Here is a 23,256-nt window from a genome sequence, read left to right on the forward strand (position 1 = left end):
TTACCTCCCAACCTTCCTCCCTCCTTCACCCCAGATGGCAATTGGTCCCTTTACTTCCACCTTTGTCTCCTCTTCAGATAGCTTTCTTCCTACAGCCTTCCGCAAAGCTCTTTTTCCAACTCCATCACTCTCTCCAACCTTATCCATAGCTTTCCCTCCCCACAGCTCTTCCAGCATGAAATAACATTTCTCCTCCAAAGTAACTTCTTCCCTCCAACACTCCGCTCCCAGCTCTCCTCTCAATAGACCCCTAGCCTGCTAATCTCCTCCAAACACCTTCCTTCAGCTCTTTCTGGAATACCCCTCAAACTTTGAATGAGAAAGCTGGATTTTATAGGCTGGTCTCTCCTTCCTTTGGCGGTTAAGGTTATGGATTGCATGTGTCCATCGTGGGCTGGGCTGGTTGTGATTGGGCCACGTGACCTTTGGCATTGCCCGTTTTATACTGGGTCGCTGTGCATTTCCGGCAGCATGTAAATCAGTCAGAAAAGCTTTTGGTAGGCGGGCGGAGCCGTTTGGTATTAACTCTGCATCTCTGTAAGGATAGTGGAAGAACGAAAAAGCCACTTACACGTAACTGTTTTCCAGCATGGGCCTGCCATGGATTCACATGCTCATGAATATTCCCAGTCGTCAGGCTGGGAATCCTCAGTAAAAGAAAAACCAGTTTCAGTTTAGTTTCTAAACTGTCTTTCTCCTATAAACCAATCACTGAGCTCTGGGTCATACTGCCCCCAGCCAATGACTGCCCTCTGCCTAAGCCCCTCCTTTGACAGCCATCTACAGATTTGGTAGCACATAGAGAGGCAGGAAGAGCCACACAGGGGCAGGCAGGAGGGTTTGCATGTGAATCCATGCCAGACCCATGCTGGATAACAGTTAGAGGTAAGTAACTTGTTCCTTTCTCCAGCATGGGGTCTGGCATGGATTCACATGCTCATGAATAAAGAATACATAGAAGTGGTAAGGCTCAACAGAAGCAATCTCTTAGCTCCTCACCAGGCTCATCTTCAAGCAAACCGGTTGCACAGCACTGCTTGGCCAACTCTGGACTCCTGCCTGGGTCGCCGCAGTAGAATTTCGTGAAGGTGTGCGTCGACCTCCACGTAGCGGTCCAGCAGGGGAACACCAGTCAGGAACACTGTTGTAGCAGTGATCGCTCTGGTAGAATGGGCTCTCAATCGGCCAGGCAGCAGTCCGTTTGCCAGCCAGTGACAGTGATACAGCCGGAGAGCCACCTGGAAATTAAAGCCTTGGACAGGGCCTTCCCATGGTTCACAGGGCCAAAGTTCACAAAAAGCGGAGAAGTTGTCTGGAAACTCTTGGTGCGGGCCACCAAACGTCAGCGATCTAGCTACATACGGCGAGCGCAAAGTCCTTTCAGCCGGCGACGGAAAAAACAGAACACCAAGGGCTCGCTGAGATGAAATTCTGACAACCTTGGGCGCATCGCCACCCTCGTCTTGTGAAAAGTCAAGTAAGGCTCCTTGCATAGCAGGGCCTGGTTTTCGCCTACTCATCTTGCAGAGGTGACGGCCACGAGGAACGCGGTCTTCCAAGACAGAAACTTGAGCGGAGCTGAATGCATAGGTTCGAATGGAGCTCCCATGAGCCTAGTCAGCACCACATTGAGTTCCCATGCCGGGGGGCCAAAGCCTTCACCGGCGGGAATGAGCGGAACATTCCCATGATGAATTCCTTAATTAGACGGTGCAACCACAGTGAAGACGGTCCCGAAGATCTGGTGTAGCGGGAGATAGCCAGCTGTACCTTGATGGAGGCGTAAGCCGGTCCCGATTTAGCCAATTACAGTAAATACGGAAGTACTTGAGGGGCCATGACTCTCAGAGGGTTGATCTTCTGCAACCGGCACCGAGTCGCAAAGCGCTTCCATTTGTGTCCGTAGCACTTCAAGGTAGACAACGACCTGGCCTTGGAGTACCTCCTTGCAGTCTGCCGGAAGATCATAGCCACTGAACTATAATGCTGCAGGAGCCAGGCCTTCAGGTTCAGAGACCCCGGGTAGTGGTGCAGAATTGCACCTCCTTCCCTGGCGAGAATATCCGCGACCACTGGCAGCTTGACTGGAGGGGACACCGACATGCTACGAAAGGTCCGGGTACCAGATCTGCCTCGGCCATGCTGGTGCGACGAGGATCATCCTGCACCGGTACCGTCTCAGTTGATTGATGACTCGAAGTAGTAACGGCAACGGAGGGAACGCACACAGAAACCGGTCTTCCCAAGGGAATAAAAATGGGCTGGGGAAATCTGCTAGTGAGCCTCCGGCACTTGGTGTTCATCACCGCAACAAACAGATCGATCTGGGGACTGCACCATGTGAGGAAAAGGTTGTCCACTTGGTCCTGCCGAAGCTCCCACTTGTGGCAAGAGCGCAGCTACCTGCTGAGAGAGTCGACGACTGTGTTCTTTACTCCTGCCACGTGAAACGGAATGAGGAACATCCTCTGGGCGACGGCCCAGTACCATAAGTCCTGCGCATCTTTGGAGAGGGCTAGGGATCTGGTGCCCCCTGCTTCTGGATGTAAAACATCATGGTGGTATGGTCTGTGAAGACCATCACCACCTTGCCCTGGAGGGATGGCAGAAACGACTTGAAGGCCCAAAACACTGCCCGTAGTTCCAGAACGTTGATGTGTAGCGTCTTATCCAGTAGCCACAGGCCTCTGGCGTGAAGACGTCCGGTGTGGGCTCCCCATCCTTCCAGGGAAGCGTCCGTCGTGACGGTCTCCTGGTACAGGGGGCTCTGGAAATCTGTGCCGCTGTCGGTATTGGCACGCACGCCCCACCACCTTATCCCTTGACAGAACTCCTAGTCGAGCGTAATCCTGTCCTGAAGCCTCCGGACACCTGGACCCCAACGGGCATGGAGGATCTCTTGTAGAGGGCGCATCCGCAACCTACAGAGCCTAATCAGGTACATGCATGACATTGTGCGGAGTAGAAACTTGATGGGTTCTCACCGTAGGGACCCTCAGGCAAAGTGCAACGGCTGTTGGCACTAAGATGGATGCTATTCTCTCCTCCGACGGTGACGCCAAGCAGGACACTGTCGAGCTTGGCTCCCAGCAACACCACGTCCTGCGATGGAGTCAAGCCGGACTTAGCATAGTTCACAGAGAACCCCAGTTACGGCAGCAGGCCGACAGGCTTCGCCGTGTGGTTGACGGCGATTTCTATCGATCTGGCCTGGATGAGCGTACACGTGGATCACTTGCAATCATAGATGGGCCGCCAACGGAGCCAGGCACTTGGTGAAGACTCTGGGCACCGACTTCAGTCTGAAAGGAAGAGCAACTGGTAACGTTATTTCGATTGGATGTTCCTCCAACCTATTCCAAATCTTTCACATTTAATGTCCACAGCTGTGCACTTCAGACACTTTTTCAGCAGATGGCGCCCTGCGTCGAAGTCGGGTCGATGTCCCTCAAAGGCCTCCGTCGAGGGTGACATCACCAGATGTTATAAATAGGACGCAGAGCGCCCGTAGCCTCAGTTTATGTTTTTTCCCCCATAACATGTGGCACCAATCCAATGCCGGCTTGACTGCACGTAGCCTTGCAGAGACGGAAGATGCAATCCCCTAGGAAATTCTCCAGAGGGGCAGGCTGAGAGGGCGATGTGGAATACGTTGGAGGAACATCCAATTGGAAGAACGTTACCAGTTGGTAAGTAATGGATTGTTTCCTCCAACGTATTCCACATCTTTGACAGACTCCCAAAGCAGTACCAGAAACATGGAGGATGGAAAAGAATTTAGAATACCCAATCAGATGGCGGAATACAGAACCGCCTTACCAAAGGCCATATCGTGGCCATTAATCGTATCCAGGGAGTAATGTTTAACAAAGGTGTGGATAGAGGCCTATGTGGTTGAATCACACATGTTCCTAAAAGGAACTCCCCGCTGCAGGCCTGTGGAAGTAGCCACGCCCCTAGTAGAACGAGCTTGCAACCCTTCAGGAGCGTCCTTACCTGCCAATCGGTAACAAACCGTAATGGTGAGGATAATCCACCTGGACAAGGTCTGCTTAGTAACAGCCTGGCCCAATCGGTGACCAGCATATCCCACAAAGAGTTGATCGTCCACTCTGACCCTGGACATCCTTGAAATATAAAGGCTCAGAGCTCTCCTAGGATCCAACCGATGTAGATGTTCTTACCAGGATGAGGAGAAGGATAGAAATAAGGAAGAACCACTTTCTGGCTGAAATGAAATTCAGAAACTACCTTAGGTAGAAAGGAAGGACATACCCATAGTACAACCCTGTCCTTTTGGAACACAGTAAAGGGCGGCTTAGATGAAAGTGCCTGCAATTCACTCACTCTGTGAGCGGAAGTAACTGCAACCAAGAACACAATCTTGAAGGACAATAATCTCAAAGGACAAGAGTGCAAATGTTCAAATAGAGCACCCATTAGAAACTTCAAAACCAAATTCAAATACCAAACCAGCACCTGGAAATGGGACGGTGGGAGCACACGAGTCAGTCCTTTAAGAAATTGAGAAATCAAAGGAATCTTAAAGTAAGAACATTCTTCAAACGAGCGCTTAAATATAGACTGCGCTGCCAGGTAGGTAACCCTTAATGGTACCTACTTAAAGGCCCTTGTGGGCCAAAGAAAATAAGAAAGACAAAACCATAGGAATGGAACACTGAAAAGGGTCAACATTTTGTCCTCTGCACCAGTCACAAACCTTACGCAACGGTACAGGGATTTTGTTGCTGGCATTCTGGCCGAAAGCAACACCTCCATCACATCATCCGGGAGGTCCCAAATCTTATACATCATCCTTTCAGATACCAAGCGTGAAAGTTGAGAGTTCTGACCTCTGGAGCAGATTCTCTCTGTAGGGAAGACGACGTGAGAACAGATGGACATTTCGAGAAGTCTGGGTACCACGCTCTCCTGGCCCAATCTGGAGCAATGAGGATCATGTGGGAACCGAGCTTCCGTAACCTCTGCAACACTTTAGGAATGACGGGGACTGGAGGAAACGCGTACTGCAGTGGTAATGACAAAGCCACTATGAATGCGTCTCCCAAGGCTCCTCTCGGAGGCAATTCCCTTGAGCAGAATCTCTCGTACTTCCAGTTGGCACTAGTGGTGAAGAGATCCACCTGTGGAGTTCCCCAAAGGGCGAAGATCTCCAGAAGGACTTCCTGAGCCAACTCCCACTCGTGAGAGACCGTGCTTTGCCTGCTCAGAGCGTCCGCTGCCACATTTACGTCTCCGGCCAGATGAACTGCTGAGATCGAAATTCCCTGCTGGATGGCCCAGAACCAGAGCTGCATTGCCTCTCTGCACAACTGGAGTGACCCCTACCCCCCTTTCTTGTTGAGGTAATGCATGCCCACTGTGTTGTCTGTAATGATCAGGACACTCTTCCCCCACACAGATGGCAAAATAGCCTTCAGGGCCAGCATGATGGCCCTCCGCTCTAACAGATTGATGTAGTTTTTGGACTGCGACGGAGACCAACGACCGTTGGCGGTCAAGTCGTTGGCATGAGCGCCCCATCCTTTGAGGGAAGCATCCATCACTACCGTCATCCCCCTCCCCCTTCTTCAGGTTCCCTTCGTTGGCCCACCACAGAAGATCCTGGGAGACCGAGATTGGAATCTGAACGGGATCCAACATCTTGCCAGAGTACTGCGACCACTGCCTCTTGAGGACCCATTGCAGGGATCACATCCTCAGCCTGGCCTCCGGCACCAGAAAAATGCAGGATGCCATGAGGGCGAGCAACCTTAAGAATTCGAAAAGCCGGGAGACTCTGGGCATGTTGGAACTTGTCCACCATCTGCACAATGTGATGAGCCCTTACCCTGGGAGGAAAGCATTTCCCCCCCAAGGACGTGTCCAACACAGCCCCAATGTGCTGGAGCTGTTGAGAAGGTGTCAGATGCGACTTCTTGAAATTGAGGGAGAAGCCCAGCCTGTGGAGAGAGCGGCAAGTGAGACCCAGATGCAATGCTTGCTCTGGAGAACACGCACGGATCACCCAGTCGTCCAGGTAGGAGTAGACGTGAATCCACGCCTCCCCCCCCCCTCGCCTGAGGTACGCTGCCACCACCACCATTAGCATGGTGAAGACCCCCGGGGCAGAGGTCAATCCGAAGGGCAGGACCCGAAACAAAGTGCGAGTCGCCAGCTGCAAACCTCAGGTACTTCCTGTGCTTTGGATGAATTGGCACATGAAAGTAAGCATCCTGTAGATCCAGAGACGCCAACCAATCCTTAAGTGATATGATAGGTTATTTATAACGCGCTTAATACCCAGAGGTTTCTAGGCACGGACCCGGGGATCGAACCCGTGTTGCTCCGTGTCGTCTTGCTTCCAAGACAAGCACGTTGCCACTGAGCTATCCTCCCGAGACATCCTTAAGTTGAAGGGTCTGGAGGACTTGAGAAAGAGTGACCATCTTGCACTTGTCCTTCGCGAGAAGTTAGTTTAACCAACGAAAGTCCAGGATGGGTCTCAATCCTCTGTCTTTCTTGGGGATCATAAGAAATACCATCCCTTGTTCCTCTCCGCTACAGGCACCAGTTCTATAGCACCTTTCTCTAGCAGGGTTAGGATTTGCTGCACAAGGAGCTGATCCGGAAGCTTCAAAAAGAAGTTCCCCGGTGGATTGTCGTGGGGCCGGTTTGGTAAGGGAAGACAGTAGCCGTGGGCTATGGTATCCAGAACCCACGCATCCAAAGTAATGGCTCACCACTCTGAGATGATGAGACAGTTTGCCCCCAACCGGCGAACCATGGGACATGGCCTCATGACTGTTTTTGAGTGGCTGCGGCAGCGCCTGAAGGCAAAGAGGCAGCTGCCTGAGTGGCTTTGGCACCTCTATTTCCACAACCACCATGGTTACTTTTTCGTTGACCCCTTTGACTGGCGGGCCCTCTTGTTCTACCAACGGACGATTAGTAATGAGAAGAACCTCCCCTCCACTGCTGGCCCCTAAGGCGAAAAGGAAGAGGTTGACGCACAGCTGCGCTTAAAGATTTAGCCGCAGCTTTCGAGGTCTGCAACCTCTCAAGGCTCTAGTCAGCCTTGTTGCCAGACAAATGTGCGCCATCAAAGGGCATGTTCAAAAGACGGGCTTGCACATCAATGGCAAAAGCCGACTTCCGCAACCTCGCAAATCTGCGTATAACGGTGCTCGCAGCCATGGACCGGCTAACACTGCTGGCCGTGTCCAAACCAGACTGAAGGGATTCACACATGGCATCCTTGCCATCTTGCACGAGAGCAAGGAACCCATCCCTTTCTTCCCCCTCGGGCATATGCTCAGCCGATAGAGAAACAGTTCCACAGATTGTGTGAAAACCTTGCAAGGCAGAAGTGGAGTTGGCCGATTTCAACACCATACTCCCCTGCAGAAAATACCTTGTGAGCCCAACCTTCAAAGCGCATGTCGTCCCTATCAGGAGAGATGGTAGGTTACGCTGCCTGCCTCAAGGTGGCCGTAGCCACCTGAAACACCAAACTCTCGGGAGTGGGGTGAGTGGTTAAGTAGCTGGGGTCGGTAACGGAAGGACGGTACTTTGTCAACGATTTGTTAACAGCCGGAAGATATTCCAGAGACTGCCAAGCAGACTTAGCAGTAGCCTTCCTCAGAGGTTCCACCGTATCAGGTAACGCCAGAGGTAAATTTCGGGGAAAATTTCCCAAAGGCGTCGAGGGCACCGAAGGCTTAGACGCCGAGAGCGTCGACAGCCTCAGCATCGAGAGCGCCAAAGGCTTTGGCGTTGACAATGGAGCCGATGGCGCCACCGGCCTATAAGAAGGCAAAGCCTCGATGTCCGAATCCGACGGAGGCTTCGAGCACTTAGCAGGTTTCAGCGGTCTTGCTGGGGACAAGGACCGAGACCTGGAAGCACGTCTCTTGCGACTATCCTGAGCCTTGTCCTATTGGGACCTGGAAGGTTCCCGATGAGAGTAGCGTTGCGGACCCGAACCCGAAGGCATGCGAGCCATGGTACGAGACAGTTCCTTGCCGGCTTCATCAGAAGGCGCGGCTGGAACCGTGCCTTGCGTTTAAAAAATCGCCAACATCTGTTCCTTAAATGCAGCCCATTCCTCCAGAGTCAAGGACTTTGTTGGGCATGCCACTTTCCTCGCGGCTCCATCCTCCGACGAGAACGGGGAAGGCGATCGGTGACGGTGCTTCCTAGAATGCTGCAACAAGGAAGAAGAATGGCGGGAACTACTCTGGGACCGAGAACCCCAGGCCTCCTCCCGATGCAGAGAATCGCCTCTCGAGTCGTCGGTGGACACCCCCTTGGACGATTTAGATTTTCGGGACTTACTGGGTTTAGAACCCCTGCCCACGTGAAGCTTCCCCTTATGCTCCCGCAAGGCCCTAACAGTCAGCGACTGGCATTTTGAACAGTCTCTCGCCCAAGCACCAAAAACAAATACGATGCAGGTCAGTGATCAGCATTTTAGACTTGTAGTCCCGGCAAGTCTTGAAGCCAGACTGCGGAGTCGGAGGGGTCGAAGAAGAAGACCTCTCTACGATGAAACACACGCAGCGCGCCGAGTTCTCGAAGCAAACACGTTTGGGGAAAAAAACAAAACTTAGGCGCCCTGTGTCCTATTTATAACATCCGATGATGTCGCCTTCGAGGGACATCGACCCAACGTCATCGACGCAGGATGCCCTCTGCCGAAAAAGTTTCCGAAGTGCACAGCTGTGGACATTACATGTCAAAGATGTAGAATACTTAGGAGGACACAATCCATTTGAAAGTTTCCTTCCTCCAGCTGGCCAAGCATGTGCTGCAGCGTGATCATCCTGAACTTCTGGGACTTTATGTACTTGTTGAGTCGTCGTAGGTCAAGAATGGGCCTCTATCTCCCAGTCTGCTTTCTTATGAGAAAGTACCTGGAGTAAACTCAGGAGCCCCAGAGTCGCGTTGGAACCAGCTCTATCACCTCTTTCTTTAACATGGCTCGAAACCTCCAGCAGCAGCTGAAGGATGTGTTGTTCCTGTCAGGCCACCAGTGGTATTCGGGGACACTTAAACTTGAAGGTTCGTCCGTGGGCGAAAGCGTCCAGCACCCATCAATTGGTGGAGATGGTCTCCCACACGCTGACGAAGTTCGCCAGCTGGCCTCCCACCTGGGTGCAGCAGTGGGGGCCTGACGTTTTGGCCGGTTCAGTCCTGCTTGGCGGCCGGGGTGCCACTCTGGGATACTTGACAACGACAGCCGCCACCTCAGAATGCCTTGGAGCAACCATGGTTTGCTTCCTGGGTCGAGGAGCAGGAGGATGAGCCCCCACTGAAACTAGTCAAAGACCTGATAGACTTTCCTCCTGAGGAACAAAAGGACGGCCTGTGATAGCTGCAGGGTGCCCAAGGAATGGGACGTCTCCGTGTCGGCCTGGAGGGATTTAGCGACTGTCTTCTCTAACAGGTTGTCTCCAAACGGCATGTCCAGGACCCTCGTCTGAACCTCCTACCTGAAGTTGATGGCCTTGAGCCAGCAGCAAAGGCAAAACTCTGATGTCCATCTGGCGGAAACCCATGTCCGCAATGTCCATTGCCCCTGTGATTGCGTGGTCCAACGCCACCCCGCCTTCCTGGAGGATCGCCAAAGCCTTGACCAGTTCGACATAGGGGAGGAAATCCAGGAGTGGATCCATCTTGAACCAATGCTCCCAGTTGTATCTGGCCACGATCGCCAAGGCATTGACAGCTTTCACTGTCATCGCCACCGAGTAGATTACCTTTCTACCCATGGAATCCAATTTCTTCCCCCTTGTTGTCCGGGGGGTACGGATGAAGAGGACAATGAGCTCGGCAATTTCTTCCTGGTGGCTGCCTAGACGGCAGAGTCCGGCGACGGTTGAGACTGCAGACACTTTGGCGCAGACTGGCACCCGGTACTTTTTCTCAAGCCAGTCTCTTAGCTGGAGCTGAAGCAGGATTCTTCAGCAGCACCAGCCCCTCATGCCAGATGTCGCCCTGGAGTGGTACCGACAGGATATTCTTCCTCTTCGCCTCCAGACGTTGGTACAGGAAGCCCTCCTTTTCCTCTGGGGTGAGCTGGAAGAGCTCTGACGCCCAGGCAATCATGGAATGAAAAGATCCCACCTCGTCCGGTGGAGAGGTTCTCAGCGCCGGTGATGCAGGGTCTCCCAGTCCTGCATCATCATCCGTATCCGTCGTTGCCGTGTTTGTTCCCGTTCTCTTCGGTGGGGAAGGCAGCGATGGTTGAAATGGAGGCATAGGGTGTCTTTTCTTCGCCGGTGGCTGCCCCTGGTGTCAACAGGGTCACCAGCAGTGCCGCTGGCGAGGTCGTCGGCAACCTCCTCTGAATCGCCGACACCAATGTGTGGAGAGTCAAGCGGATATCCTGCAACAAATCTCTAGGGGGCACTTGGGAACAGGGTCACTGGGCTCAGCGCCCGTGTCGTCGTTCCCGTTGACGGTATCTGTGTCCTCGTCGCTGCTTCCGGCAGGCATCTCCTCAACATTCCCATCGTCGTCGTCACCATCGTAGATTGTATTGACGGGAAGTCTCTCCGCCTCGTCGGATGAAGAGATGTCCATGCCCTGGAGTTCTTCTGCCACCCCCCTTGTTCAGGTCCTGAGGGTTCGGTCTCAGACTGAGGTCCGGCATACTCTTCTCCGGGGACATTACTATCGGCTTGAACAAAGACTCTCTCCTAGTCAGGAGAGACACTCAGGCTGTCTCCGGGGCACCCTGGACGGGGTCAGCCCCTTTTTGCCTTTGAAAGGGAAGCCACGACCGTCTTGATTGAGGACGGTTTGGCCTGGACCACCTGGGCCTTCACAGGCAGGTAGGTCATCTTGGCCTTCTCCTTCATGAGTAGCTCAGACACCTTGTCCGGCTTGGCCTTCTTCACAAGCGGTTTGGACACATTACCCTTTTCCCGCAGCTTCCCTGGGGTAGCCGACTTCCTCTTGGATGATGAGCTGGAGCGTTGGCTGGAGATTGAAGCAGATGGTAACTATGAACGCGCCCTGACCATCGCGTGACCCGCTGGAGCGGAGACCCCGACAGAAGCAGACTCGCGGAGCTTGGCCTTGTGTTGGGCCCCCATGGATGGAGCGCCCTCAAAGAACGTAGAAGCCCGCTCAGATTGGCTGGATTTGGAAGAGACGTGCCCCTGAGAATCACCCGAGGTAGAGTCCCTGGTCTGGAGCCACACCGCCAACTGGACGTGTCGATCCTTGATCGTGCACTTGCTGAAGCCACAGTAGATCTCACAATCTCTTCTTTATGTTCCGGGTGTAGACAATACAGGCACTAGGAATGCTGGTCATCCGAATAGACATTCCGCAAACTGCAGCTGATGCACAGCTTGAAGAGGGAAGTACTGTTCTTCCTCTCCTCGGACATGATCTGGCGCAGTGTAGGCCTGAATAACTTCTGGAAGCTTCGAAGAACACTCAACGATTTCTGCCCTTGAGGGGTGATGAAAGATGCCGAAAACCGGGTCACCGTTAATCGGAAGAATAAGCGATGGAGCACACAGGCTCGATAGAATTTTTCTATCACAAAAGCGAAAAAATGCAGAGAAGATAGAAGCGCAAAACGTTAGGACTCCCAACACTTGAATGTGCGATAAAAATCTGAAGAAGGCTGTCGAAGATGGGGTTTAGGTACAGGGTAGTCATTGGCTGGGGGCAGTATGACCCCAGAGCTCAGTGATTGGTTTATAGGAGAAAGACAGTTTAGAAATGAAAAACTGTTTTTTCCTTTACCGAGGATTACCAGCCTAACGACTGGGAATGTTCATGAGCATGTGAATCCATGCCAGAGCCCATGCTGGAGAAAAAGTGTTCGTTTTGCCACTCACCCGGACAACGCACAACTTTACGTTCGATTTGTGGGTCTATAGCAACTTTGTATCAGTGGGACTTGCCAGATCTGCTTTACTCTCACTCATACTCTCAAATGTTTACTTTAGCAGCAGTGCCGAAGAAAGAAGTGTATTTACACATTGGCTGGAAAATGTTGCAACACTTTTCCCTTGCAGGGAAAAGGCAATCAATCCTACGTTGCACGTTTAAGTTCGGAAGGGCTCTCTAGGAGAACCAATACTAGGATTAGAGGCATCCTTAATGGGTTTGGACCGGACCCTCCTTTTCATGGTGGTTATGCTCATGTGATTGACCCTGGCATTAGTGTGGGGACTGGGTGGGGTTGATCTGGGGGATCCCTGCGCACATAGTGCGGGCCAGCACCCTCTTGCTCAGGATGGCTCTGGCCCACCCTGCTATTGGTCGCCCATGTTAAGCAGGGGACTTTGTCACATGCTCCTGCGCTTTCACCAGGGTTTGGTCTATAGTTCCCATAAAGCTCTTCCTGGGATTCTCTTAACGGTCACTCCAATTTGTAAGGGTTTCTAGCTACCAGTCTGAGCTCTGGACAACACAATCTCCAGCACGGCTGCACTCTAGTCCTAGTTACCATCCTGCCATTGTCCCACTAGTCTAGTCTTTCCCTTCTCTCGCATTGGCTTCTTAGCTGGCTCTTCACATGGACTCAGCACTGGAACCTTCCCTCCCTGACTGTAGCACTAGTTTCTTTAGATTCTCCTCTCTCTACACTCTCGACTAACTTTTCTCCCGAACACATCCTACCTACTAACTCAATACCCACAATAGGAGGGGGTCACATTTTTTAGTGTGCGTTACTTGCAGCATTAGTCAGTGTGGGTTCAGATTGGTGGGTCAGTTTCCCTACTTTTGTGGTATAATGCGATTGGTCATTGAAATACAGTTGTGGTTCCTCCCCATTGCTGCCCGTTTCATCACTCAGGTGTGGCCCGTGCTCCATTCAGAACCTATCCCTTTGCATCCTTCAGCACGGCTATGTGGGCCAAGACTTAAAATGCACCCAGAAGGTAGTCCGACATGAAAGTTGTCATTCTCAGCTTTCACTAGGGAATGTTAACAACGCCATGTCCTAGCATCACTCACTAATTCAGCCACTTCAACACCACAGCAAAGTCGATCTGCAAACAAGCGGTTAAGATGGTAACATATGACCTGTACTTCTTTGTAGCTGGAGCCCCAAATGAGATGCCGCAGACTAAGAACATCAGTGAGGATGACATGGCCAGATGAAGTTGAAAAAAAGTACCAGGAAGCCAGCATCATAGTCTTACTCGGAAAAGGAGCAGCAATATTCAGGTCATTATTTAGCATTCGTACTGGACGAAAAAGGTGTACAAATACACCTGGGTAGATAAGGACGTGGAAGGGGGACAGAGCGAGCAAGAGGTATGGGAGGCATGAGGCGTAGGGAAAGAGTGGAAAGCGACATGAGAGAACGAGGTTGTTTTCATACCACATGGCTTGCAGAGACATTAATACTTGGCACGGGCGCGTGCGCAGCAGGTGCTGCTAGCTTCCCTCCAGCAGGCCGGTTCTCAAGCAACACATTCTTCTTGTTGACCTTCAAATCACGCTGCTTGGTTGGCACATATCCCTCCCGCAAGGAGATGAGGATGGGGTCTCCGTCCTTGCCTGCCACCCACTCATCAGCCTCCATAGCAGGCTCAGGCCCAGCAGTGTCTGGGTACAAGTCATCTTGGAACAGATCAGACTGGGGGAAGCAAAAGCAATGAAAACAGTTTAGTAATAAGGAGACTCCCAGAACTATTGCCCTCAATACACCAGTCAGTGAATGTGGCGACTTGTCAAAAATGTATGTAAATTCTTAATCCTCCCTTTTAACCCCCAAACGTTATCCAGCATAAAGTGCACATAGACCCAGGAATCTGCAGAGACGGTGACATATGCATATTTTCCCTGTGCAACGTTAAGCATAACGAGAGCGAGTAGGGGCTGCAAGGATATTTAGCTTACCTTTCTTGGCACAGTCATAGTGATCGGCTCACACTTTCGCTCGTGCAGCTTGAAAAACCTGTAAAGAGAAGAGTTCACCAGAAGAGTGAGGTGTGCCGATATAGACAAAACATAGGGTGTGCGATAGAATGCTCGGGGGAAGAATGAAAGCGATAGAAAAGAGTGACTAGCATGCGAGGGGAAGGGGCAGGGGGTAATGGAGCAGGAACAATTGAGGAACAAGCAATGCATCCAACTGCAAGGTACATAGAAGGCAAAATACGACCCTAAAGGGTACAGGATAAGAAGATGGGCATAGGAAGAGAAATATGAGACCTTTTGAGAGAACATTCCCACTCAGAGGTGTTAGAAACTGGTTGCCAAACATGATTTCTCTAGAGTACACAGCCCAGATGCATCCTAGTGGGTATGTAGTTCAAACCCCTGCCCCACTATAATGAAGAAAAAGAAACCTTATCCTAGTGAGGACTTTTTCAAAGCACTAGAGGTAGGGTGGAGAGGAGTGGTTATATTGGGTGCGAGGGCCCGGGGCAGATTAGGAGGGGGACTTACGAAGAAAATCTATGGTGCAAGCAAACAGTGGCTTTTTTTGAATCCTCACCTTCCTGGGAAAAATAGGCTGAGCAATAAAACACCAAAAAAAATACTAGAGGGATGAACAATCGCCACCGAATTAAAGAACCCATTAAAAGGCCAAAGTGATCAGCTATAAATAGAGATTTGTAATCAAAGTGTGTACATATGAAAAACAATACTAAATAGACAATGTGCAGTACTAATTGAATGAACCTGTGTTACCTTCAGAAATGGTCACAGAACTAAGCCCAGATTCTCAGAACAGATTGTGTGCAGCACAGGATGTGCCGTCACTGGTAGTCTTGCTTCCTATTGCAAGACTGCTCAATCGAGCTACTAGTGATCGACTGCCTTGTTAGGTAAGAATTAGTGCAGTCCAACTGGTGTGGACTACACAAAACTTATCTCCTTGGTATTAGACCCACCTTTTAATATAGGCCTGTACTGCACATATTGGTAGCGTGACTGAGCAGCCAGGCTGATCTTAAGAGGGGTAATGTGAGCTGTAGAGCTGTGCAACTAAAACCATTAAAAACAGGTATCCAAGTAAACACGTATACGCTTAAAGTTATAATAGTTATAAAAAATGAATTACTTATACACAAAGATTTTTACAGCATTCTTTAAAAAGCAGTAATTAGCTGCAACATTAATTCCCAGTTTGGATACAATTCAAAAAGTGAACAATAAATCAGGCGAGTAATACATTCATATGGTACAAATTTTCCAGCACCCGGAGATGACATCATTTGAGGTTAGTATAACATTTATATAGCATCACCTTTGCAATATTGAGTTTCTCAGGAAGGAAAAAGGTTAGGGTTAGATCAGAACAGACTGGTAGGTTATCAGAACAGACTGGTAGGTTATAAGAACAGTGAGATTCTCCCAAAGGGATGCAGGCAGTCAATAATCCCAGCATTAAAGTGTTCAAAATTTAAGACCTCTAAGGGAACAAGCACTGCCAAAACCAATAGGTTCAGAAGGAGGGCTTTAGGGAGCCAAGACAGCCAAAGTCAATGGACAAAGTCAAAGTTCTGATGCTCTTCTTAGAAAAATGTTCTTAAATAGTCGGTGTTCAAAAGAGAAATCACAACAACTCAAGAGGAGTCACCTTTAGAAAGCACAAGATGTAAGGCCACTGCAGGTAAGTTGAGGTGAACTTGGTGTTGGGTTAAAACGCACTCCCAAAAAGGTCATAAGCACCCCATGCAGCAAAAGGACAAAATACCCCAAGCCCTACAGTACCTTGAAAATTAAGAAAGTGTTACAGCTCGCTGCCTTCATGATGCAATGCAGTAGGCCCTTGTTCTTGGTCCTTGGTCATGGTGACGAAAGGGAGAAAGTCTGGTGGATTCCTGCGACAGCACTCGAGAGAGGGACTCTACAGCAATGGATTTCCATCGATTCAGCGGCTCGTTATGATTTTGGTGCCTTTTTCTCAGCGCCAATGACGAACGAAAAGCTCTGGTTAGGATTTCCCCGATTCCTCGGTCCTGGACTCAGGACGCAGATTTCTTGCTTCTGTAGGGTCCTCTGGATCTGGGTCTACGAAGATCTGGCTGGATTCGGACTTCAGAAGACAATGCAACCATACGTGGTCGAGGTACCCCGGGTATTGGGCTTCTGCAGCCTTGGAAAGTCACAGCAAGTCGGGGTTTGCGCCAAAATAGAGTAGCTCGAGGCTAGTTGGTCCCACCAGCCTAAGGGAGGAAGACGTCCTTTGCAGATCTTCCCTGTCGATTCAAAAACAGGGTCAGCACGGCTACAGGGCTTCACCGGGCACTTTGCGGTTCAGGAGGATGCTGCTGGTGTCTTCTTGTTATCTGCCCTGGATTCTGTCCTCCAGTGGTCAACTTAGTCCCCAACACCTTGCTTTTTATGCATGTTCCCTTTCATTCACAGACCTATGCTGTCAATCACTCAGAAGGGGGGCTGTCCTTTCGGGAAAGCCAGCCGGCCATTAGGAACTGGTTTCACTCAGGCACACTTCGAGACAAAGGACAGGGACATTTCAGGACCCTCCCTCACTTCTTGCCGTACCAGACACACTTCAGCCTAGAAGAAACTAACAAGAAATGGCGAAAAAAAGACCGGGCCATTTTGGAAAAATTGTCACCCTTGTGTGCAGCACTGCAGCCGAGGTATCAGCCTGCAGATACACGTCACTAGGTAGTAAAAAAGAAACTACTGCCACCAGTCATTCAAGTGAGTTAGTTTAACAAACTGTTACATGAGGAATAGGTTAAAGGAATTACTAGGTAATCCCCCCCAGCACTCCACATATGGAGCTGTGTGCTGGACCCATAAAGTAAAGGTAAGTAAGACAGGGGTCATTTTACTATTCTTGGGAACAGTAGTTCACCCCAGAAAATGTAGTTAAACATTAAGAGAAGTCCAAGGGACTTCTCAGTGGCACTGCATAAAAGGTGTTGTGTGTTTCACAATGCAAAATCAGATGCCTATGGAGTTTACCAGATTCCATAAAATAGTAAGGAGCACAGAAAATCATAGACAGGAAAACACATGAGCGAGTGAGAAAAAGGTCCCACTCACTCAGGAGTAAAATTTTAAAAGCCACGAGTCCAGCGAAAGAGCTGGGGGTCTCTAAGGTTAAAGGGAATTGGCACAGAAATAAAAATTCTCCCTAACACGTGTCATACTGAGGTCATAACAGAATGTAGGCTGCAACGAGAGGTTGAGATCCATCCGTTACGCCTACAAAGCTAGCAACTGGCTAGAGCACCATGCATGGCAGTGTTTGTAGGTCACACCTTTACTGGTCTTGGCTGGATGTTCTCTACATGAACTGTGGTCAAGAGTCCTTTGAGAACTCCTCCTTCATCTGGCCAACTGGGCTATCAAACTCTCAAAGCCAATACGGCCCACACAAACCTTGCAGGTCGCAGCTTCTCAAAGTCAACTTGTGGGAGATGAATAGTCTCCACTCCTTTACAGCTCTACCAATATGAAACTTGCTCCCAATCCACACAGCTCTGCTGCAGACACCAAAGTCCATAGTGGAAGAAAATGAACTAACATGGTCCACTTGGTGGTACACAGTCTGGTATACAGACTTTTAAAAGAAACTGGATCCCTTTCTCGAGAACCCTTAGGGAAATATATTCATGTTTAAAATGTCCGATTGAATCAATATTATGCCCAGAAAGTAATCGAAGATTATGAATTGAAGTGTGTGGAGTGAGGGAGATTTTCTCAATGGCAGGAAGCTTTTCACATTGACAGCTAGTCTTCCAAATACATTTTCACAAGTACAAAGTCACAAAAGGTCTGACTTCTATAGTTAGTCTCACTCCAAGTGCAACAGTACTTTGCTAGTCTAGTACCTCAATGAGTAGTCTCCTTTAGGTCTACAAGCAGCACAAAGAGCACTATAAATGAACAAATGACTAGTGTAGCAAGTATATGAATGCCGAAATTCACTGAAATTATTTTCATCACTAGTGGAGTGTGTTAGACCAGCAGGACTCTCAGCCCTACTTTAAGAGCAGTACATTGCTCTGCCTCTCTAGAACGGTTTACTTTAATTAGCCATTTAAAAACTGGCCAGCAGTTGTCAAAAAGAGAAGTACCCTGCTTTTACAACCTACCTCGTGAGCGGTGAATGCTCCTTCTGCAATGCTTTTTACTGAAGTGGTAGCTCCAACCTATTCACAGGAAAAGCATCACTAGGCCGGTATTCCCAGAAAGATGAATGTGCTACTTTAAGGGTATCGCAAACCACCAACTATCAGTAAATGAACTGGAAGATGGCAGTATAGCTTTCAGAGCATTGAAGTAGCACACTTACCTGGCAATCTCACACTTGTTGACATCGAGGCCTCTCTTTGGCATAAATCCCATCCCTCGCTGGGGCTCCTTGCTACCATATGTGCTGAGAAAGTGGATATACGGAGACTCGTCTGTGACCTCAAAGTACCGGATGCTGGAGTCACCCTAGAGGATGTTTAAGTAAAAACAGTTTGAGTGCTCCATCAGCATTTATCCTCTTCCCCACCACCCATGTCTCACATCAGCATTCAGTCTGGGGCTTGCTTGGTTTTTTTCTTCATTACAACTTTCAGACTCATGTGGGGTTTGAGGGCTTCAAAAGAAACATACATATGAAACTAGATCAGACATATTGCAATAAGCCTCATGCTTAGTGGTATGTCTGCGAGTGGAAAGCATCAAGTTACAGTTCATTGCATTTCTTATTGGTTTTTAGGTAACATTGCAATTGGCAAAAGCAGCACAGAGCCCACCATGTTTTTCAGGGCACTTGCAAAAAGCATTCAATACCAATGATCTTTGCAGCTTAACATTTTAGAAAATTAAGGATACATACTTAAACACATTGACCACCTAACATTTACAGTAAATGGCAAACTACGAGCAGGAGTAGCATTGAGAAAGTCAGTATTTCAACTTCATCTAACGTAGGATTCAATGGAGTCGCTCTTAGTCACTCTGTGGCCTTCTTATTCATTCAGGAAAAATCAGAATCATTTACTTTGTGTTCTGAATTGTTTATTTGACTGACAAAATGGGTTCAGTTGACTAGCATGATGCTCAGAGCATGTGAACTGGTCAGGGAGTACAAACATTTGTAGTACCAGCAGGTTGATTTCAACCTAGGAGGCACAGATTGTAAGCCATCTTTAAAGTAACCTTCCTTGATAAGCTGCAGCAATAGTCCTGGTCATCTTGCAAATGAGGAAATGATTGAACGACCCTTAAAATAAGGGATCAGAGGCTTGTTGCTGTATTTTCAGAGTGTTTTTATTGTTATACTCTAGACGTTTTGTCTAGAGAGGGTGGTCAGCCTTGATAAGCTACATGGAATTCTGTTTGGCGTAGGCCTCTTAAGCTACTTAGAAAGAAAAATAATGATGTTCCTTCAAGACAGCGAACTTCTGACGAAGTCTGCCCTTACAAGTAATTCAGAATTACAAGCCCATCAAAGGCATGCATGTTCTACTCACACAGAAGAGCGTCAGTCTCAGCTTCATACTTTGGAGCAGCAGAGGGGTTGCATTTCAGATAGGGATTCTTGGGTTTATGTGATTCTTCCACATTTTAAAGACAGAACAGAACGGCCGTTTTTTGTGTTGGCTTTAAAATGCTGAAATATTACCTACTGCCCCTCCTTCCCATCCCTCACTGGTTCTCTTGTTAATCAGGGAGGTGGGGGGAGAGGTTAACCCTCTGAATTCCCCTTTTCCCCACCCACCACCCCCTTCCCAGCACAACACACACTAAACTCCCCACACACACACATCCTACCACTCCCGCAACGACTCCTCTGGGTCTCGCTGTGCCAGTCAGCCCCTACGCGCACAAGTCTGCGGCAGGGGCATGACAGATTTAGAAAGACTGCACTGTGAGGTCTTTGTACATCGATATTTTTTAACGAAAAAAAAAAGAAAAAATAACCATCTTTTAACTTAACACCGGATTTTCAGACCAGCAGAGGGTGAATGAGATCCAGGGTGGTGGCCAGGTCAAATAAGAGCTTGGTCCCACCCCAAATCTCTCGAGCTGGTCAAAGTCAGCCTTTTAGGGATATCCAATGCCCATCTTTCAACAATTCACAGCGAAAGGTGCAGACTCCTCACCCAGCACAGGGCAGTGGTCACCATGCTACAAATACACCAAGCTCCAAGCAGTTAGGGTGAGATTTCTAGCAAGTGGGTCTTTTTTTGGAGCTGGTAAGGAACAAGTTACTTACCTGTAACTGTTCTCCAGCATGGGTCTGGCATGGATTCACATGCTCATAAATATTCCCCGTCGTCAGGCCGGGAATCCTCGGTAAAGAAAAAACCAGTATCAGTTTCGTTTCTGATCTGTCTTTCTTAGTAGTAACCAATCACTGATCTCTGGGTCATACTGCCCCCAGCCAATGACTGCCCTCTCCCTAAGCCCCGCCTCTGGCAGCCATCCTCAGATTTGGTAGCACGCCAAGTGGCAGTATGACCAAGTGAAGAGCCGCAGAGGGGTAGGAGGGAGGGTTCGCATGTGAATCCATGCCAGACCCATGCTGGAGAACAACAGTTACAGGTAAGTAACTTGTTCCTTCTCCAGCATGGGGTCTGGCATGGATTCACATGCTCATGAATAAAATAATACATAGCAGTATACACATGCACAACCACGGGAGGTGGCAAAGGCTCAACATTAAGCATAACATCCAAAACTCAACATTAAGCAATTCTTACCTCCTCACCAGGCTCACCTTAGGTGAACCCGTTGCGCAGCACTGCTTGGCCGACCCTGGACTCCTCCCTGGAGTCCCGATCGACGCAGTAGAATCTTGTGAAGGGGTGCGTCGACCTCGACGTAGCAGCCCTGCAGATGTCCAGCAGGGGCACACCAGACAGGAACGCCATGGTAGCAGCGATCGCTCTGGTCGAATGGGCTCTCGGACGGCCGGGCAGCAGTCGGTTTGCCAACCGGTGACAGTGCATGATGCAGCCGGAGAGCCATCTGGAAATGGAAGTCTTCGAGAGAGCCTTCCCTTGATTCACAGACCCAAAGTACAAACAGTTGTGACGTCTTCCGAAAACTCTTCGTGCGGTCCACGTAGAACTTCAGCGCTCTAGCTACATCAAGCGAGTGCAAAGTCCTCTCGGCCGGCGTCGAAGGCGACGGGAAGAAAACTGGTAACACCAAGGGCTTGTTGAGGTGGAAGTCCGACGGCACCTTGGGCATGAAGGAGGGGTGCGTCCTCAGCACCACCCTTGCGTCATGAAAAGTCAAGTATGGAGGCTTAAGAGCTCGGATGCCCTGGTTACGGCGTGGAAATTTCGTCGGCTGAAGAAGCCCGCGGGGGGATGTCCGCTGTGTCATCGCCGCCATCATCGTCCGTCCCCGTCGCTGTATCCATCGCCGTATCCTCTAGGGTCCGGCGAGGGGGATGAGGGGTCCACAGGTCTCGCAGGCACAAAGGGAGGAGCGGGGTGGACTCTCCTGCACTTGTTCGGAGGGCCTCGCGACGGACCAGTTTCTGGATCCTCCGTCGGGGTCCATGGTAATCTCGTCCTTATCTCGGTACATAAGGATTGTTTTGCCAACAAAATGGCCGCCAAGCTATCCTGGGGCTCGGGTAATGGCTGTCACGGATGGGATTGACGGGATGGCCGTTCCACTGGGCCCTCTTCGATCATGTCAGCAGGGACCGCCCCCTGGGATCGAGCCTTCTCGAACCTCTCGTTGAGGCCTATGCACCGCTCGTTGAGGCCCTTCTCGGTTTCCTCCAGCTCCTCCTCAGGCGGATTCCGAGTCTGTAATGGCCACCCCCCCCTCTTTTTCCACCGGGGACTTCACGGGGGGTCTTAACGATGGGCTGGAAAGAGGATTCTCTCTGCGGTGGCAGGGATACTCTGGGCCCAGAGGCCGTTTCCACTGGTGTAGTCTCAGCCGGCTTTGCCAGGGTTGCAATAACCACTTCGATAAAGGCCTTTGCCGGCTGGATCAAAGCCCTCACCACCTTAGGTGCGTCCTGGGCCTTCGCCTTGGGGGGAGGGTCAGCGCCTCGCTCCCCCTTCGAGATCGACCGGGTCCGCTTCAGCGGCTTACCCGGGTTCTCGGACTTCCTCTTCCCCGAACCAGAGCGCTGGGTCGTGGTCGAACATGCCGGGGAAGTAGCGCCCTGCCTGGCAGCCGAAGAGACCGACCTTTTGCCGCTCCCGGTGCCCGTGGACTCGCGGTGCTTGGCCTTCTGTTGGGCCCCCGTCGCCGGGGCGCCCTCACAGGTCTTAGTAGCCCGCTCAGACTTTTTCTTCGCCTTCTCACCTGCTATGCCCTTCTCCAGCCAGGCAGTGAGGCGGGAACGACGATCTTTTTTGGTCCGTTCCGAAAGGTTCTTGCAGAACGCACAGTCCTTCTGTAACGCTCACCTGACTCCCACGGAGGCACCGGCCTGGTTCGCGCTGCTGTGACCTCTTCAAAGGTGATGCGCAGGGTTCGAAGACGGACTGGACCGGGCCCCCAAATCTGGCTTGTCTGGCTCGCAGAAGTATCCTTCTGTAGGCGAAAATAGGGGATTAACTGTCTGCGGGGTAATGCAATCAGCCTCCCACTTTCCCCTCTCACCCTCCTCGAAACCCTTCTGTGATTCCTCGCAGCGTCTCACCTTAGGATCTGGAAGGACGAGCTCTCCATCCTGCTTCTGATGCAGGGGCGCGTTGGTATCCAGTTACTTCACTGGATTTTCAGATTGGTGAGAACCAAACTTGCTTGGCTTCCAGGTACGTTTTTTGATAAGAGATTCCCCTTGTGTCCATGCATTAATGTACTAATGCTAGTGTCTTTTTCCCCATAGGGGCCGGGGTACGGAATGCCGGGGAACAGGCACCGACCCGAGATGAGAGGTGAAATCCTTGTAGAAATCAGGTAAGTCTTTAATGAGCGTTTTTTGGTAATGTCTTTTCATTCGCTCATTAACGCTGATGTCTCTTTTTCCCCTTAGGGGTCGGGGTCCGGAAATGCCAGGATGCGGCGCGGACCCGAAATGAAGAGGGAATGAATCAACAGGTAAGTCTTAACATGGAGAATTAGCTTTCCTTATTCCCTTCTCTCTCACCTTTTGTTCTGGTCTTTTTCTCCCTAGGCGCTGGGGCGTGACTGCGAATCCGGATGATTGCTGCTGAACATGGAGGCGCCCTGTAAAGGTGAGTGGAATGCGGCGCTGCAGCGATCGACGCGATGAGCTTTTAAATGAAAGTCTTCCTTTTCAGGATTGTCGGCGAGATGTCTCCGGGGTGTGGATTTAGCAGGTAAGGACTTTTCCTTCTTCTGGCA

The 23,256-nt window shown here is 50.3% G+C and overlaps 1 protein-coding gene across 1 annotated transcript in view; it reads right to left on the reverse strand.

The window, feature by feature from the left end:
- CORO1B (coronin 1B) overlaps positions 1-23,256 on the reverse strand; it is a 261,148-nt gene that overhangs the window by 19,411 nt on the left and 218,481 nt on the right. The window contains exons 8-10 of the mRNA XM_069628964.1: positions 18,266-18,411; positions 13,879-13,936; positions 13,358-13,615 (exon numbers count right to left, since the gene is read on the reverse strand). Of these exons, the coding sequence (XP_069485065.1) occupies positions 13,358-13,615; positions 13,879-13,936; positions 18,266-18,411 (462 nt within the window). The remainder of the gene's footprint in view (positions 1-13,357; positions 13,616-13,878; positions 13,937-18,265; positions 18,412-23,256) is intronic.

This window comes from Ambystoma mexicanum, chromosome 12 (genome assembly GCF_040938575.1).
Source record: "Ambystoma mexicanum isolate Mex_15411 chromosome 12, UKY_AmexF1_1, whole genome shotgun sequence".
Taxonomy (NCBI): Eukaryota; Metazoa; Chordata; class Amphibia; order Caudata; family Ambystomatidae; genus Ambystoma; species Ambystoma mexicanum.